This window comes from Ictidomys tridecemlineatus, chromosome 6, assembly GCF_052094955.1.
Source record: "Ictidomys tridecemlineatus isolate mIctTri1 chromosome 6, mIctTri1.hap1, whole genome shotgun sequence".
NCBI lineage: Eukaryota > Metazoa > Chordata > Mammalia > Rodentia > Sciuridae > Ictidomys > Ictidomys tridecemlineatus.
The window spans coordinates 91,346,790-91,365,562 of record NC_135482.1 but is presented as its reverse complement, the minus strand read 5'-3'; the positions used below and the strand labels follow the sequence as shown (position 1 = coordinate 91,365,562).

At 36.1% G+C, this 18,773-nt stretch overlaps 1 protein-coding gene across 1 annotated transcript in view; it reads right to left on the bottom strand.

The window, feature by feature from the left end:
* The window catches only part of Slc15a5 (solute carrier family 15 member 5), a 90,317-nt gene that overhangs the window by 68,915 nt on the left and 2,629 nt on the right, over nucleotides 1-18,773 (bottom strand). Inside the window, exons 2-3 of the mRNA XM_078052401.1 lie at nucleotides 15,562-15,784; nucleotides 3,457-3,626 (exon numbers count right to left, since the gene is read on the bottom strand). Of these exons, the coding sequence (XP_077908527.1) occupies nucleotides 3,457-3,626; nucleotides 15,562-15,784 (393 nt within the window). The remainder of the gene's footprint in view (nucleotides 1-3,456; nucleotides 3,627-15,561; nucleotides 15,785-18,773) is intronic.

Genomic DNA, 18,773 nt, shown 5'->3' with positions numbered 1-18,773 from the left:
ATACATAAATGGAGTATAACTTCTCATTCTTCTAATTGTACATAATGTAGAGTTACAGGGGTCCTGTAATCATATATGCTCACAGGGTAATGATATTCAATTCATTCTACTATCATTCTTAACCCCCTACACCTTCCCTCCTTTCCCTCTCCTCTGTGTAATTCAGAGTACCTCTGTTCTTCCCTAGCAGCCCTGCCCCTCTGCCCTTATTGTGAATTAGCATTCGCTTAGCATGATATTCTCCAGTTCCATCCATTTACCTGCAAATGCCAAATTTCATTCTTCTTCATGGCTGAGTGATATTCCATTGTGTATATATACCACAATTTCTTTATCCATTCATCTGTTGAAGGGCATCTAGGTTGGTTCCACAGTTTAGCTATTGTTAATTGAGCTGCTATAACCATTGATGTGGCTACATCATTGTAGTATGCTGATTTTAACCCCTTTGAGTATAAACAAAGGAGTGGGATAACTGTGTCAAATGGTGGTTCCATTCCAGGTTTTCTGAGAAATCTCTATACTGCTTTCCAGATTGGCTGCACCAATTTGTAGTCTCGCCTGTGATGAATGAGTTACCTTTATCCCCACATTCTCACCAACATTTATTGTTGCTTGTATTCTTGATAATTGATATTCTGACTGAAGTGAGACGGAATCTTGGAGTAGTTTTTATTTGCATTTCTCTAATTGCTAGAGATGTTGTACATTTTTTCATATGTTTGTTGATCAATTTTGTATCTTCTGTTAAATGTCTATTCAGTTCCTTAGCCCATTTATTGATTGGGTTATTTAATTTTTTGGTGTTAAGGTTTTTTGAGTTCTTTATTTATCCCAGAAATTAATGATCTATCTGGGGTGCATGTGGCAAAGATTTCTCTCCCATCCTGTAGGCTATTATGCAATTTCTATTGGGTCAGAGGTGTGTGTAAAGATAGAAAAAAAATAAACCCCCATATAGTCTGAGTTTAAAAAATGAACAAAGTACTTGAATAGACATTTCATCAGAGAAGATATAGATGGCTAATAAGTACACGCAAAGATGTTCAACACCACTAACCATTAGGGAAAATCAAAAAGCACAATGAGATACACCTCACACTGTCAGGATGGCCACCATTAAATGAACATGAAATACCAAGTGTCAGTGAAGATGCAGAGAAATTGTGAAGAACTGTTAATGGGAATGTAAAATGGTGCAGCCATTTTGGAAAATGGTGTTATGATTCCTCGAAAAACTAAAAGCAGAATTACCACATGATCTAGGAATTCTATCCACTTGTGAGTATATAGCCCCAAAAATTCAAAGCAGGATCTTGAAGTATTTGTACACTGATGTTCCTGACAGCATTATTTACATTACCCAAGAGGTGAAAGCAATCCAGGCGTCCACTGACATTGATGAATGCATAAAGAAAAAAATTGAGGTATATACATACATGGAATATTATACAGCCTTAAAAAGAAGGAAATACAGTCTCATGCTACAAAACAGATGAAACTTGAAGATATAAGACTAGACAAAATAATTCAGTCATCAAGGGACAAATACTGTAAAATTATAGGAAATATTTAAAGTAGTTAAAAAATCATAGAAACAAAAAGTAGAAAGGCTGTTGTCAAGGGTTGGGAGGAGGAGGGGAAATTCTATCTAGTGGATACAGAGATTCGGTGCTGTTAGATGAAAATTTCTAAGGAATTTTTACACTGTATTGTTTAAGGAGTATTAGTATAGATCTAATATTTTTTCCTGAATGGACTAGTGGATTTAGGGAAAAGCTGTCATTCGCTGTGCTCATACTGAAAAAGCAAAGACATTATTTTGTCTCTGGATTGAAGTAGGTAATGACATCACTAGAGTATTTCGCCAACAACAACAACAACAACAACACCACTAGAATCTGATCAAGTATCTGGTTCTATTAGAAAATTTATAAGAAATATGGAGAGGAAAATTTTGTTTAATGACACCTGTAGATGTGATCATCAAAATCCACTCTATAGAAAAGGTTCTACAGAATGTTCAGTTTTCTTAAAAAAAAATAAACTAAGACACAGGGATGCATGGATACTACATATAGCTCAAGGGACATATTTGCCATTTGGAATGTATGAGCTTTATTTGGATTTTATTTGAACAAACCTTGAAACAAACAAAAAACCCAATACTTATATTGTTTATCATTTAATAAATATTTAACATATTTAATAAAAATATTAAAACAAGCTGAGAGATTTTAGCAATGATGAGATAGATAGATAGTTGATGGTGTTAAATTCTTTCTGCACTCCCTTGTTCATTTCAGCCCTTTTCTTGACAGCCAAGGAATGGAAGTAACCTAAGTGCCCATCAATTAATGAATAGATAAAGAAAATATGAAACAGATATCATGGAATACCATGCAGCAAAAGAAAAGAATGAAACCCTGTCATCCGTGACGACACAGATGGAACTGGAGATTATTTCCAGTGAAGTAAGCCAGGCACAAAAAGACAAATACCCCACAAGCTCAGTTATATGCAGAATCTTAAAAAAAAAAAAAAAAAGTCAACCTCATAGAAGTTGAGAGTCGATGGTACCAGAGTCTGCAGAGTCTGGGGGGAGCTGAGGGGAAAGGAGGGTTGGAGAAGGTTGATCAACGGGAATAATTTACACTTAGGACTAAAAAGTTCTGTTGCTCTATTGCAGAGTAGGGTGACTATAGATAGCAGCAATTACTGACCATTTCTAAAAACTAGAAGAAATGACTTTAATGTTTTTGCCATAAAGAAGTGATGAATGTTTGAGGAGACAAGTACATTTAACACAAATTTAAACATTACTCAATATAGGCCTATATCAAACATCACATGGTACCCACAAATATGTACAATTTTTATTGTTTGACGTATCAGTTAAAAATTAAAAAAAGAAATTTCCTCTGTCCACAAATACTTATATGGGTATGGGTGTTCAAATAATAAGGACTTTGTGATTGTTTTTAAAGTGTATTTCACTTTTATGTATATATACATTCCTATAATATGTAATATATATATTAGTGTACTTTAATTATATATGAGGTATTATATACCTCATATATAATTAAAGTACACTAATAAAATTCTATAACACTTAGTTTTGCTTCAAATTACAGGGTTGGATAGAACAAGGGTGAGTGGAGATGAGGAGATCATTGCTGAAGCTGAGAGCAAGGTGGGTGGGGTTCATACATGATTCATTTCTACTTTTATTTATATTGGAAATATTCCAATAAACTGAAATTGTTTCAACAAGGAAAAAAAGAAGAGAGAAATTATAGATGTTCTTGCAGACTCTATGGCTATCAATTGTAATAATTAGCAGAATCTTCAAATTCAATAAGTTGAAACAAGTTACAGGAAATTAAAGATTAAGGAGCTATCGTGAGAAAAACAACAACAACAAAAGTTCAATGCAGACTGTGATTTACTTACATTTTTCTGGTTGATAAATGAGGTTACAGTACATCATATGAAGAGTTATCAGAGCCATGAGTGTAGACATAATAGGAATAAGTAAAACAAGGGTCCAGGCCCCTGAGTGCTGGATGTAAGATATTCCCAGGAAGACAACAGTTGCATTTAGGTTCATGAGCCAATAAAACCTGGGAGACACAGAGAGGCACAAATAAAACAGCATTGAGTTACTTCAGATTACAGTTGCTGATTTTAATGCTTTTATTAAAATGTAAGTATTAACTGGTGGCATGTTAGCATGAACCAGATTTTGCAAATATTGGGGTTTTTTTAGATTTTGTTAAGAAGTGTATACATATCAACCTGTCTTATCTGTTTCATTATCCTTGCTTTATTTCTCTTTAGATATTAAAAAGAGTATACACCCTTGTATCTAAATTGGAGCTCAAAAAAACTTTTTCTGTAAAGTGCTTTTTAGAGAGAAAATACACGAATTAACTGTGGAACTGAAGAAGCTTAGACGATGCCCGGTCACTGGAATAACCCCCAGGAGCCTGGAAAATGTCTCATGCTTAGAGATGAACGTTCCTGTATCTTCTGGTTTTCACAGCACAAGGAGACAGAGCAGTGGTGAGGGGCGGCCTTGGTGGTCATGAGCATAGTGCATGCGACCTTGCATTCTGTGCTGTGTCTGGGGCTGTGTGAGCCCAGCTGTGAAACAGCGGGGAGGTGGATTCCACCAAGACTGCTTTCTCCACCACACAGGAGAGTATCACACAGTGAGAGGAGGGAACCAAGGGATGGAAGATGAGGAATCATCGGATGGCTGACTGATTGAAGACCAGCCCAACCTTATACATTCTCATTCACCTGGTGGTTGGGAATAGCGACAGCCCCTCTGCTGCACCCAGCTGCCATCACCACGCGGGTGCACTAGAGCGCCTCCACTGGGCGAGGGTGGAAGAGCAGCTCCTCACTTGCCCACCAACACCGCCTTGGTGGGAAATCAGCGGCCCCCTGGCTTTTGCAGGTGTGTGTGTAGAATACTAGAATCCCCCTCCCTCATCTTTGCTTAAAGTATAAGGGACAGTGAAGGATGGACAGTTTATTTCAGAATATTTTGCTAGAGCAGGGCAAGTATTGCAAAAAAAAAAAAAGTTTCTCCTATGTCAGGGACCCTTTCTTTGACTAAGGGGAGCAGGCTTTTCTGGGAGTTCCCTCTCCCTCTCCTCTGGCTCAGCTGGTTGGTTGCTCCTGATCCAGCCTTCTCCATTGCCCCAGCTAAAAGAAAAAAAAATCTCATGAAACTCACTGCCATCTTTGCTCAAGTTCCAAGGTTCCTAGGCAGCATCTGTCCTCCTTCTACCTTCCAGAATCTTCCTATATTTGTTTTCTGTGTTACATGTAATATATATTTTTTTCCTTTTCCCTGTGAAAAGGAATACCAAGAAAAAAATGGAGCCATAATGGAATCTTCCACTTTGTTGAATTGTACAATCTGTCTTCCTATTATTGATGTGTAAAAGTTTTTCATATATTCTGGATGCAAATATTTCATTATATATATGTTCTACAAATACTTTCTTATAATCAACAAATTGCCTTTTCATTTTCTCAGTGACAACTTTGGATAAGCAAAACTTTTAATTAAAAATAATCCAAGTTGATTTTTTTTTTTTTTTTGGTCTTTGGTTCATACTTTTTGTGTCCTATGTAAACAATACAGTTTACACCTGGGTCATAAATATTTTCCATTACAACTTTTAAAACTAGTTTTTTGGTTTTAGAACTTACATCAACTTAATGATCCACTTTGATTTTTTTTCAGTATGGTGATATGAATAATTTGTTTCCTATATGGAATTTCAATTATTCTGGAACAATTTATTGAAGAGATGGTCTTTACTTCATGATTTTTTTGACATCTTCATTAAAAATCAATTGATAATATAAATGTAGGTCTATTTTCTGACTCAGTTCTATTCTACTAATCTATTTTTGTGCCAATACTATACTATTTTGATTACTGTTGTTTTATCTCTCTCTTTTTTGTTTTAAGAGCTTTATTGAGATATAAAATTGAACTGCTTTATTTAAAAATATTTATATATTTATATATATGTATATACAATTATTGCTTTATTTAAAATATTTATATATTTATATATATACAATTATTGCTTTATTTAAAATATTTATATATTTATATATGTATATACAATTATATATATGTATGTATATAAATATTTTGCAGTTCAATTTTATATCTCAATAAAGCTCTTAACACAAAAAGAGAAAACAACAGTAATCAAAATAGTATAGTATTGGCACAAAAATAGATTAGTTTTATTCTATATATAATTATACTATATATAATTGTATATACAGATATGTATATTTTATATAAAGGTATAATTTGATAAGTATTGACATTATGTACCCATGAAATCATTACCACATTCAATATAAGGAACATATCTATCACTCCTAAAAATTCCTCAAGACACTTTTGAATGCAATTCATTTCATATTACACATATAGAGCACAATTTTTTCAAGTCACTGATTGTACACAAAGTATTTTCACACCATTCATGTCTTCATAAATGTACTCAGGGTAATGATGTCTAACTCATTCCACCATCATTCCTACCTCCTGACCCCCTCCCTTCCCTTCCTTCCTCTTTGCCCTATCTGAAGTTCCTTTATTCCTCCCATGCTTCCCTATTGCCAGTATGAATCATATATATCCTTATATCAAAGAAAACATTCGCCTCTGGTTTTTGGGGATTGGCTAACTTCACTTAGCATTATATTCTCCAACTTCATCCATTTACCTGCAAATGCTATGATTCGATTCTCTTTTAATGCTGAGTAATGTTCCATTGTGTGTATATACCAAAGATTCCCTATCCATCCATCTACTGAAGGGCATCTAGGTTGGTTCCATAATTTAGCTATTGTGAATTGTGCTGCTGTAAACATTGATATGACTGTGTCTCTGTAATATGCTGTTTTAAGTCCTTTGGGTATAAACTGAGGAGTGGGATAGCTGGGTCAAATTGTGTTTCCATTCCAAGTTTTCCAAGGAATTTCCATACTGCTTTCCAGATTGGCTGCACCAATTTGCAGTCCCACCAGCAATGTATGAGTGTGCCTTTGCCCCCATATCCTCGCCCAGACTTATTGTTGTTTGTATTCTTGATAGCTGCCATTCTTTATTTTTTTTTTACATACCAGGAATTGAATCCAGAGGTGCTTAGCACTCACTGAGCCACATCCTCAGCCCTTTTTTGTATTATTTATTTATTTATTTAGCATCAGGATATAAGTTATTTAGGGCCTTGCTAAATTGTGAAGGCTGGCTTTGAACTACCATCTTCCTGTCTCAGTCTCCTGAGCAAGTGGGATTGCAGGCATGCATCACCATACCTGGCTCATTTTAGGAAGTTTCAAAGTGATTTCAAGTAGTTGTAATGCACATGTATGTGAGAGTTCTTATCCTTCTATGCTGGGTATGGCAAATTTACATTCATGTCTTGTGGTTGTACTGTGCTTTTCCCTAGTAACATTGAACATCTTTTCAAGTGCTGATTGATTATCGGTGCATCTTCTTTGATGATGTTTTCTGTTCAAACATTTTGCCCATCAAAAAATTGGGTGGTTTACTGTTTTTTGTTATTCAGTTTTAAGAGTTCTTTATACATATAAGGATATAAGTCCTTTATCAAACATGTGACTTGCAAATGTTTTCTTTCAGTCTGTGAATTGCCTTTTCATTCTCTAAACATTGCCTCCTGAAGAGCAAAGGTTCTTAATTTTGATGAAATGTAATTATTTATGTTTTTTTTTTCATGGATCATGCTTTGGGTTGTTTTTCAGAAATGTTTGCCTAACCCAGGATCACAAAGGTTTTTTCCCCTCTTATTTAGAAATGACATCTGAGACTTGGAGAACGAAAGTGACTTTTGGAAATTCATGCTATGGTATGCAAAAGCCATCTGTCCTGGGGTAGCCTCTTAAGGAAGGGGTAATTGGGCTGGATGTCCTTTTTGTACATCTTTCCTGGTCTTTGCAGTTACAGTTTTATGACACTATAATTTCCTTATTAATACAGGCTTTAACATTTGAAATTACCTTTCATTCATCCTTCTCATCACATTTTACATACCATTAGTTATAAATATTGTCCTTCCTCTTTGAAATGGTGGTCAGAAGACATGGGTTTGAGCCACAATGCTGGTAATCACATGAATGGTGACCTCATGCCCTCTGAGATTCAGGGTACTTTTTAAAATGAGGATCACACTGTCTAAACAAGGTTTGTGTAAAGAATTGAGTGAAGAATACAGACTGAAGCTGTGTAGTGCTAAGCAAGTGTTGTTGCTATTCATTTTTCTGCAATCCTGATTTGGAATAAAAAAAGCAGTGAAGTTGGAGTTAGCGAGCAAGGGATAGAATGTCAGAAGAGAAGATCACACAGGTAATTGTGGTCTCTGTCGTTTAGGACCTGGTGGCCATGGAAAGGAGTTTGGATTTTATTCTCAGTGCATTGATAAGCCATTGGAAGGGAAATGAGCAGGGGGCCTGTAAAATCTGATTTTAAGTGGAAAAAAAAGATCATTGTGTGAGTTCTATGAATTGTAGAAGAGACATGGTAGCCGGAATGATGAGAAAACTGAACCAAAGTGACAGCAGAGGAAAGGGTTGAAAGTGGACAGACACAAGGTCTATGTTTGGAAAGGAGATATGTCAAATTGGACTAGTTTCCTCATTGTTCCAGAAACATAGCCACTTATTTTTGTCTCTATGACTTTTCATGTTTCTTGGCTTTCCATGTCTCTATATCAAGTCTCTTGTCTTTCATTCAACACTCTCTTGAATTCTACTTGTTTTCGTCTCTGAACTTCTAAAGCAGATGTTCATTCTCCAATTATTTCACTTTTGTCAGTTTTGATCCTCATCTGAAGATTATCAAGATGGCTGATGACAACACCTTATTCTTTGTCTCCATGGGACCTAGCACAGAACTAGGTCCACAATAAATGGCTATTAAATAACTAATTGATTACTGATGTGCCATCTGTTATAAAAATGACTAAATCAAACACACGATGTTAAAAATTCCTCTGAATAATTGAGATAGGAACATAACAGAATATTGAATACGGTCATGCCGAGATAACTGGTTTATGGTAGTGTACTAATGGAAATTTATTTATCCCAATACAGGTGAGGTACAAAGTCAGAATTTTCTAGGACAACTGGATGGAGTCCTGAGGCTCAGCCTCAGGGTATCCTTTCAAGCTGTTGCAAGCTGTGCAGCTGAATTCTGCTGCAGAGACTGAGATGCTGGAGCTGAGAGCATTGTTACAGTTCTTTTGGTCTTTAGGAACCCCTCCCCACCTTTTAAAGCTCAGCACTGTTGAGAAAATCCAAGATGACACTATGTGACTTTTCTATACACCATGCGGTGATGTAAACAGAATTGCTTTAAAGAAGGTCAAAGAAAAATTACAATTATTCTAAAACTTAAGACTTGGGAAAGGTAGTTAGAAACCAAAGAATTATGGTGCTGCATATCTATGTATAAAGAGTGATTTCACATAAAGTATTAAATGTATTTTAACAAATGCCATCCCACCTATTTGATTGTGTAATTTTCTGAAAGAATTACCTAGTATGGGCATGTTTTATATATGTCTTTGTTGATCCATGGACAGGACAAGCCCCAGATAATTAAGGGTGAAATTATATATGTGTCATCAGTAAAGAAAAAGGAAAGAAAGAAAAGAAATAAAAAGCCACCGTCTTCCAACTCACCATTAAGATGCCTTTCATCTCATAGCTCACTAGCAAATTGAATGGATAAAGCACCTCTCACACAGAAAGTCAGAGAGCAAAGCACTAAAGCAAAACAAATACCGGTGATTAAGGAAAATTGAAAGCATCAGTAAAAATATGTTTCTTTACTCTACTTTTAAATACAGACTGGAAACTGCAAATAACTGGTAGTATATAAGTAGCAATTTTTTCTTGTCTTCATGATTCTATGTTGTTGAATACAAATAAGAAAAAGAATTTGTTGTAGAAAGCTCAGCCATCCTTTTGAGATAACGTATTTTAAATATTCACTTAATTTATTTAGTGATAATTTTACAGTCACATGAATATTTTTGTCATTTCCTGGACTGACTAACTTTGACATGCTTTGGATTGATTTTAAGTGATTTTAGGAGAAGTGATTTAAGAAGTGATTAATCTGAGAAAATATCCAGGAGTAGGGAAAACTTCCTGCAAATTTTTGGTCTTCATGGTATTACTGGACAATTTAAAGACTTCAGAGTGAGTATCTTAGTTCTACGTTGAACAACACTGAGATAATTCTCTGGGAATTTGTGACTCTTCAGTGGGATAAAACTGAACTGTTTAGAAGAGTCAGTGACACACCTGGGCACTGATTTTCATGGTGGTTGCTTCTTTTAGCAAAATCCTGAGCCCACTGTACTTCAAAGAATATTCTGGCAGCCATGTATTTGGAGAAACAAGGAGCAAATAGAATTTTTTTTTTACTTCTTTGTTTTTACCTGTGAATTTTCTTTTTTAGCAGAGCTTTGAAAGAAAAATCAGTTTAATAAAAGATGATTATTGATCTTGATGAATAGGCAGCAAGATAAAAACAGAAGTCATATTTTAAATTGAGAAATGTTGGGCACTGCTTCCTTCTCTTTCTCACACTCTTCCTACCTCTCTCAGTCTTCAGACCTGCTTTTATACCTTTCCTCTCTCTTCTTTTGCCAACACCCCAATTTTGGTGTATTATTTTCTTACTTCCTGCATTTAAGACCTTTTAACCACTACATGTTTACTGATTGATGGACAAATAATAAATCCTGACTTACATACCTACCAAGACTAAAAGGACCCACAAGGGCTAAGAAAAAGTAGGCTGCAACAAGAGCAATAAGAAATGCAAAGACTTTGTCTTTTTATTCTCAATATTCTTTAGTTTCCAAAATTATTTACATTTATAGAGGAGTTCTGAGTGTATTTCCTTAAAGCTTATGGTTTGGTGCAGGCAGAGAAAGAAGTTCCAGTTGAGAGGGTAGCATTTGTTAAAGGTAGCTAACACAAGTGCAAAAAGATTTTAGAAGGTATAGTGATTTTTTTCAAAGCTATTTAGAGGTGACTCGGGAGTTTGCAAGTCACAGGATATTTTAGTATTAATAAAATCATTCTATGCACCACTTTCTTCTTGTTGGCTAACACGTACCTTATAAATTGCTACTTTACTATTGAAGAATATATACATAGGTTTATGTTTGGTTTCTCTTTCTTATCCAAGATTATGCAGAATTTCTCCATCAGGTAGATTTCTAAATGCTATGAATCATCAGCACTTTTCAAAGTACTCTGGCATGTAGTTGTGCTCAGTGTTTAGTTCCATTTCTTTTCAAAGTTGTTTCAAGAACCAGTTTGCAAATCCCTTTTCCTTATGGCTATGGAATTGGTTTCAAAATCTGCTCCATCTTCTTAATCACCTGAAGAACTTGCTTTACTTGAAATGTTTGTTTATTTTCACATTCGTATGTTGAACGCTTACCCCACAAGGTAATGGTATTTAGAGGTGCGGCTTTGGTCATAGAATGGAATTCACTTGCATGGTATTAGTTCCTTTAAGAAGGAGGCTCTAGGGCTGGGGTTGTGGCTCAGTGGTAGAGAGCTTGCCCAGCATGTGTGAGGCACTGGCTTTGATTCTCAGTATCGCATACAAATAAATTAATAAAAAAAGTCCATCAACAAGGAGGCCCAAGTTAACAGTTAAAAATGAGTATGTTGAATTCAACATAAGTGGTATTAATCTTCATAAATGTTTAAAAGGAACATCTGGTTAATTTGCAAAGTGAAAATATTAAAATGTCAACTTTTAAATACTACTGACTTTTTAAATTCTATAAGACAATATATTTGGGTCTATTAAATGTGCTTTTATATGTAAAAACAAAACAAAAAGGCCCAAGAGAGCTCTTTTGCTCCTTCTACCAGGTGAAGACACAAGAAGCTGTGAATTTGCAACCCATGCTGGCTTAGGGATCTCATCCTGGTCTCTAGAACTTTAAGAAATGAATTTGTATTGTTTATAAGCCATCAAGTCTATGAAAATTCGTTACAGTTGCCAGAACACACTAAGATAGTACATATTAAAAACATATTTCCTCAACTATCCTAGGAAATTCTGATCCAGGAGGGTTAGGTTGGGTCTCCTGGCAACTTAAAAACCCAAAACCATCCTGCTCCCCGGGTTTCCACCTCAAAACAACACCATCATGACCTCTGGTGGCTGGGCCCAGGCACCGTATATATGTGTGTGTGTGTGTGTGTGTGTGTGTGTGTGTGTGTGTGTGTGTGTGTGATTTTTAAAGAAAATAATTTCATTAATAATTCCATTTATAATAGTGTAAAAATAATAAAATATTAAAGAAATTTTTTTACAAAAGAAGGGCAAGATTTATACACTGAAAAGTGTGAACTACTGAAGAAGGAAATTATAGTATATCCAAATGGATGTAAAGATATCACCCATACATGGATCAAAAGACTTTTTAACATTTTTTAAGAATCCTCAGGTAGCTCTAATGTACACGTAGGGCTGAGAATCACTGTTCTTAAATAATGCTCAGGCAACTATTGAAATGAATTCTGGAAAAATGCTGTGGGATAATACATTTTTACTTCCGTCATTTCCTTAAAATAAAAGATATTGCATTTGAGTATGAAAGTATTAAAATCCGATGATTTCTGTATGGGACAGATAACATATAGAGCCAATTTGAGTATCAGATATTAATGATTTCTGACATGAATAAATTCCTTAGACTTCTTCAAGAACTTCACCAATATTTTATTTGGGCTTTTAATCATACATGCTTTGCTCTGGTGCACCTTTAGCAACAGACTGTATGTACAGATAGGAAGCAAATTATCAGGTGAAGTAAATAATGTGAAGCGAGTGGAGGTTAATTGTGATAGAATTTAAATTGTGGCCATGAACAGACTTAATTATCCACACCATTGTTTTGCTTCCAGAAAAGAATCTGCACGGGTATATTTACCTAGATTATTGCCAGTGTGGCAGCTCATAATTGTACACTTAAGACTTTGGAAAATGCTGAAAGAGCCAGGTTCTGATCTGGATAAGAGCACGAGGATGTTGGCAGGTTATTATGCTTCTTGATTTCGGGGAGTTCAGCTTTATTCTTTCAATGAGGTACACAGTTGAGGAAGATCCAGTACCAGATGGTGATGTTGGCTAGGAGTGGTTTTCTCACCTACATTTGGCAGCCTTACTCGGAAGTGGTGCCTTCAGTGCCTGAGACTTCCAGTCTAGGCTGCTTAACATGATCGCGGGGAAGCGTTGGGTGGTACGGATGCAATGACACATCTCATTAAAGGTCTCGCAGCTATGAACATCTGACATCTGTGCTGAAAATAGGACTGAATGCAGCTTTCAGTGGTTATAGATGCAAGTGGCGTGTTGTCCTTTAAAGGCACTACTGAAATTCATCACATTTTCCAGGCTGGTAATTTCTAGGGGCATTTTGGACTTGGAGACGTGGATCTAATGATCTAATGGACTGCCCAGTTTAAATATGGTCTTCTGTTAAATAGGTTCTCTCTTTCCCAGCGTTAAGATAATGATTTTAGCTGATGACTTATTTATCACTTAATAATTATAATGATCATAATTTAATACCTAAGATCTGTTATGATACTGTATGTGGAGGCAATACAATGGCCCTCGAAGGCGATTCGTTTTTTTTGTGGTTGAGGAACCTGGGGCTCTAAGAGATTAAGGAACTTGCTGGAGGCCATACAACTCCTAAGCAGTAGAGCTAGTATTCTGCCAGCAACCCAGCAAGGACTCTGTTCGTCTTGCCACCAACTCCTGCAGTTTGTCCTGGAACAGCCTTAGCATGCATTTCTGTAAAGTGCAGAAAGTGGATGTCTATAAACGTTGGTTGTCTTTTAGTTTAGTGTTAAAACCAAGAAGAAGAAGAAAAGCTAAAGCAACTGGATTCAACCTTCAAGGAGCTTCCTTTCCAGGCTTTTAACTCATTAAAGAATAACATTCTCTTTCTTTATATACATCTATAGAGGCTTTAAGTCTTTAAAACACTACATGATTGCTTTTTATCAGAGACGCTAATGAAATTACAAAATAATAAGAAGCAAATCTGGATGTGTTCATCTTAAATTTGGCCTGGCTCCTCACAGAGGCAGAAATTCAATTTCACTCCCTTCCCTGTCCTCCTTCTCAAAGCCCTAAAGCATAATCCCATCGGGAGTCCCCTCTATTTCCCAAAGGAAATATTTCATTCATATAATGTCTCCTTTGTAATCAACACTGAGAAATGTCACTTTGATTAAACACAACTCTGAATGACTAAGACCACAGTACAATAAATTCTCCAGAGCTATCTTTCAGAACAACTGATTGCTCTCCGGTCTTAATCCTCCAGAGTCTTATTTAATCAAAATGATGTTGCTAATTAAGGATTAAAACCTCCGAATAGAATAAAAAAGAAGGATTTTTCTTTCTCCTTTGGGCAGGTCAAGGAGGCAGAATTTGCCATAAGGAAGTAAAGAGTCCCTTCCACCTTCAGTAAACGGCATTTTCTCTGACATTAGGACTTAATCCAAAATAGGCCTGAGTGCTGTGTAATATTAATATATTGGGGGTGGGGGAGGGAGAGAAAGAGAAGGGGAACTGCTTGGATGACTACATATACCAAGACAATATTATACTTTAAATGTTTCTCATTTGATGCTTTTAAAATGAAAATTTTAAGCATTTTTGTTTGATGCTATCTGTGCATTGCTGTTAACCATTGCAAACACTGATGGAAAGACAAAATATTTTAGAAAAATGTTGGCAATTCATTTCACAAAAACAGAGGGAATAAAAGACTTAATGTATCTGTGTTAGTCAGCTTTCAGTCTCTGGGCAGTGCGTGGTGACAGGGAACACACGGGGAGTAAAGCTGCTCACATCTTGGTGTCCAGGCAGCAAAGAGAGTGAGTGAAAAGGGCTGAGGTTCCATTGTCCCCTTAATGGGCACACCTGCAGTGACCTGCTTCTCCTGCAAGGCGCCACCTCCTAAAGGTTCTCCTGCCTTCCATTATGGTCTAGGGACAAAGACTTCAATACATGGGCTTTCCAGATCCAAACTAGAGCAGCATCTCCCATCTATTTGACATCTGATGATGATTAACAAAAAAACTAAAATATTCTATGCTAAATTCTGAACTCGTCTTCTTTAAGTTCCAAATTTCAATTTTTTTTCTTGAGTTTCTATTTAATTATAGAAAGTGGTTCCTTTAAAAACACATAAAATAATGAACGACGTATGAATGCAATGGAAAAGACAAAGATTCACAGAAAAGTATTTTGGTTTTTCATGAAACACAAACACTTAAATTTTGGGGTGAATTGGGTTAGAAACAGGTGCTGGTTGATGTTAACGAATTATAAAATACTTCCATATTTTGTCATCTCCTCTGTGTATTGGCCTGTGAATTTATAATCCCTGCCAAATTAGTCTATTACAATGTAGATATAACTAATAATATAACAGCTACCATTTTTTTGATCACTTGCTATGTGCCAAGTTTTCTGCAGGTGATGTGCATAATATTGCCTTTAATAAAACCTGAGAAATATTATTATCTCCCTTCAGAAATGAGTAAACTGAACTAGAGAACAAATGATTTGTTCAAGGTCAGTAAGTATGTACCAAGTGCAGTTGAGACTTCCAACAGGCCTGTTGTGGCTCCAAAGCTGTATTCTATTCAACACATCAAGCCACTTTACATCTTTTTACTTGGAGGATAAATTTATCAACGTGTCATGGGAGTGGGCTGATTAGCTGGGCTGGTCTGACCCATATGTTCCCATGATTATTGACTGAAGCATTGTCACAGACATCATCCATCACGTACCCAGTTCAACCAGGGACAAATACCAGCTGGTTGCTGCGAACATGAGACCAGGATTGAACAATGAGAAAACCTAAAAGCGAGAAGATGGTCATAATTTTTTTTTTCTTAACCAGTGCTACCTACCAGTTAAAAAGAGATGTTCGTTTCTTTGATTTGTGTTCCTGAAGACCATAAGCAGCCTGTGGACAGACAATGGCTCTGATTCCTCCGGTGCCAAGGGAGATGGCTAGCAGTGCTACGTGAAACAGCCTGTTCTGCTCCTTGGTGGGTATGTGGTTAATCACGTGGTAAGAGCCTATGTAGGAATCTTCTGAGGGGAAAGCAACCCCAGATAACAAGGCAGTGCCTGAATGGAGAGAAAAAAAACACATGGAATCACCAATCGCAGCACAAATAAGGTTTTTCCTCTGAAAGTGGCATCATTATATAATTGTCTTATTAAGATATTTATGTTAATCACTGCAATTTCAGAGATAGCCTGATTTTCATAAGTGTAAAATTTTCCTCTATTGCGTGTATTAACCAGAGTTCTTGTGTTTTTGTTTCCCGTCCCTACCCCAAACTTAAACTATCTTTACTTCTCAGATTGTGTAAGCAAATTGTGTTGATTTTAACAAAATTAAAGCAATTTAGAAAAACATCATGTCAAAAATTAGGATGTCTGTATCACCCCCCACTCCACCCACCATGTAAGGGAAAATCACTGTTAACATGCTATTTGTTCTTAATAGAGTGATAGGAAACATGGTGATCTCAGATAGCTCAGAAACTTGTTAAAAACTTTTGAGAAGAATATTATAATAGAGGAAAGCATAAACCATTGTTTCCATTTCTATATCTCTTTCTTCCTTCAGGGCTCTTCTTACTTCTTTTCACACAGTTACAAAATGGAACCCCTGACACACAGAGGTGAGAAACCTGAAGAGATAGGAGTGGGACTTGGGTGATGTGGTACCTGCTGGAGACGGGGAAGACATAAATGGCCAAGGAGGGTTTGAGCATCCTCGTCACTTCCATGCGTAGGTGACATACTAGATGGTTTTTCTTGTTTAATGAACAGGCATTTGTTTAACTCTTTATATTTTGCAAAGAATTTTAATATACTATATTGTTTCCTCTTGGAAAAACTTTGTGATGTCAGAGAATAGATTTTCTTATTCCAATTTAAAAGAAAAAATAGGTTCAGTGAAGTTCAGTGACTTGCTCAATATTATAGAGCAGCCCAGATGTAATCTCCTTCTTCTTGTGCTTACTATCAGCAAGTGGTCAAGTGATCAGGTTTTCTGAAATGGCATCCCCTTCCCTCCACCAGATTGTAAATGTAATAATTCTTATTTCAGAAAATTTGAGAAATACAGGAAACTATCCCTCCCCACAAAAATGCCCATACTCTCATGACATGGAAATAATCTTTAACATTAACTGTATTTTTATAAGCTATATTTATAGTTATATTTTATATAAATAACAAATTTGAGATTATACTGTTGATTTCTTTAACCAAATAATATGAAAAAATTTAAATGACTTTATATATATTTTTCAATATGATTTCTAAGTCATTATTTGTTTTAAAATCCCTTTTTAATAATTGTGAATGAATACTGCACAAATATTGTGACATGTAAATGTTTTAGACATCTTTGATTATTTCCTTAGCCTAAGTTCTTATCCATAGCATTCATATTTTTATGATTTTTAATACCACTAACAAATGTTCTTTAGAAATATAACCAATTTACCTCCCACCACTATTTTATGAGATGGCTTGCATTAATACTAGTTATCATCATCATTTTTTTTTGGCAATTTGATGAGTGAAGAATGGCTTGTCCATGTTAGTTTTGTTCTCTCTTTTTTTAAAATTAATTTGGCATTAGCATTTTTGGCATGAATTATTTTATGAGCTGTTTAATGTGCTTAGTTTTCTCATATAGACAAAAATGACATATCATGCTTCTGTCTTCTTACAATGGCTTTTACAATGTGAAGAATATATGGACTCAGTTATCATTCAGTAACAGACTGATTTACTTCAAGGGTGGATCCCTTAATTTATTGGGTTTGAAATGTTTCCCCTCAGGGTTAGCCAGATGTACAATTAATGGTTCTTTTTTTCTCTGAGGAACAGTATGAGGCCAGGTAGGCAAAGGGTTAACCAAATATAATAATAAAATAAATTATTTCATGCAACAACCACTTGTTTAAGGACAAGACATTTTAGTCCATATGGTACTTTGTGTAGGTTAAAAAGGCACTTTATTTTCATCTTTTGAGAAAACGTCCTAGTATATTGATTCTGTTAGATCAAAATTTTATCTCTATCTGCTATAAAATTGACATAACAAAAGTACAAATTTATAACACATTGGACTAAAATTCTCCTCTTTGGAATGTGCTACCACGTCCCACACATTCGTCATGTATGTATTTGACAGTCTTGTTTAAAGCACCAAGATGTGCCGTATCTCATTAGATGGTAGGGGTCCCTGCCTCTTTCCTCTAGGAGCAAGTAAGTCCATCAGAGAAGTCATGGTGTGTCACAGGCCGGCCATGGGCTGTGTGTGTGAGCTATGATCCTGAGAACAGGAGGGGACTGGACTGACGTTGCCTCTCTGTTTGGGCTGGCGACGTTATGTGTCCTTTTCGCTCGCTCTGCCCACGGTCCCCACACAGCCCATGAAATGGGCATGGCCTTCCAAGATGTCAGTCAATCTGCTGACCACAAGACATCGTGAAGCTAGACTCAACCCCCTGAAACCTGACCCCTTGCCTCATTGGGGTGGAACTTTCTCCAGTGTCTTCCGCTCAATAAAAAGGGCTTCACAACGTGCTCCTCTCTATTTTGTCTGCCTCCCTTGCCTCTCTTGTGGGAGCTGAAGAACCCCAAGAAAAACATATTTTCTCTCAGTGTGGTTATTTGTGCCAACCCAGTTTGCCTGGAGTGATGCCGACTGTGTCGCTACAATGGTGGTGGTTTGTAGCAATTCAGAAGTCACTGTATGATAAAGAAGTAAATGTAATCAAATGGGGATGGTCAGCATGTAGTTGAATACAGAGAAGCTGGTAAGCAACACTATGTGGACCTTGGAGATCAGCAGAAGTTTTTGAATGTTGAATGTGGGGTGGAAAGATAAAGGAAGGTCATAATTTCAGGCAAAGAAGAGAATAGTAGGGAAGTTAAGGACAAGTTGAGCATGTTGGAGTTGCACACTGAGAAAGAAGTTTGCATAGATAAATTTTGTATAGTTGTAAAGTTTCTTGTACACTTTAATAAATTTGGGTTTTATTTTTTAGGTTATTAGATCCTGTGTGTGTGTGTGTGTATATATATA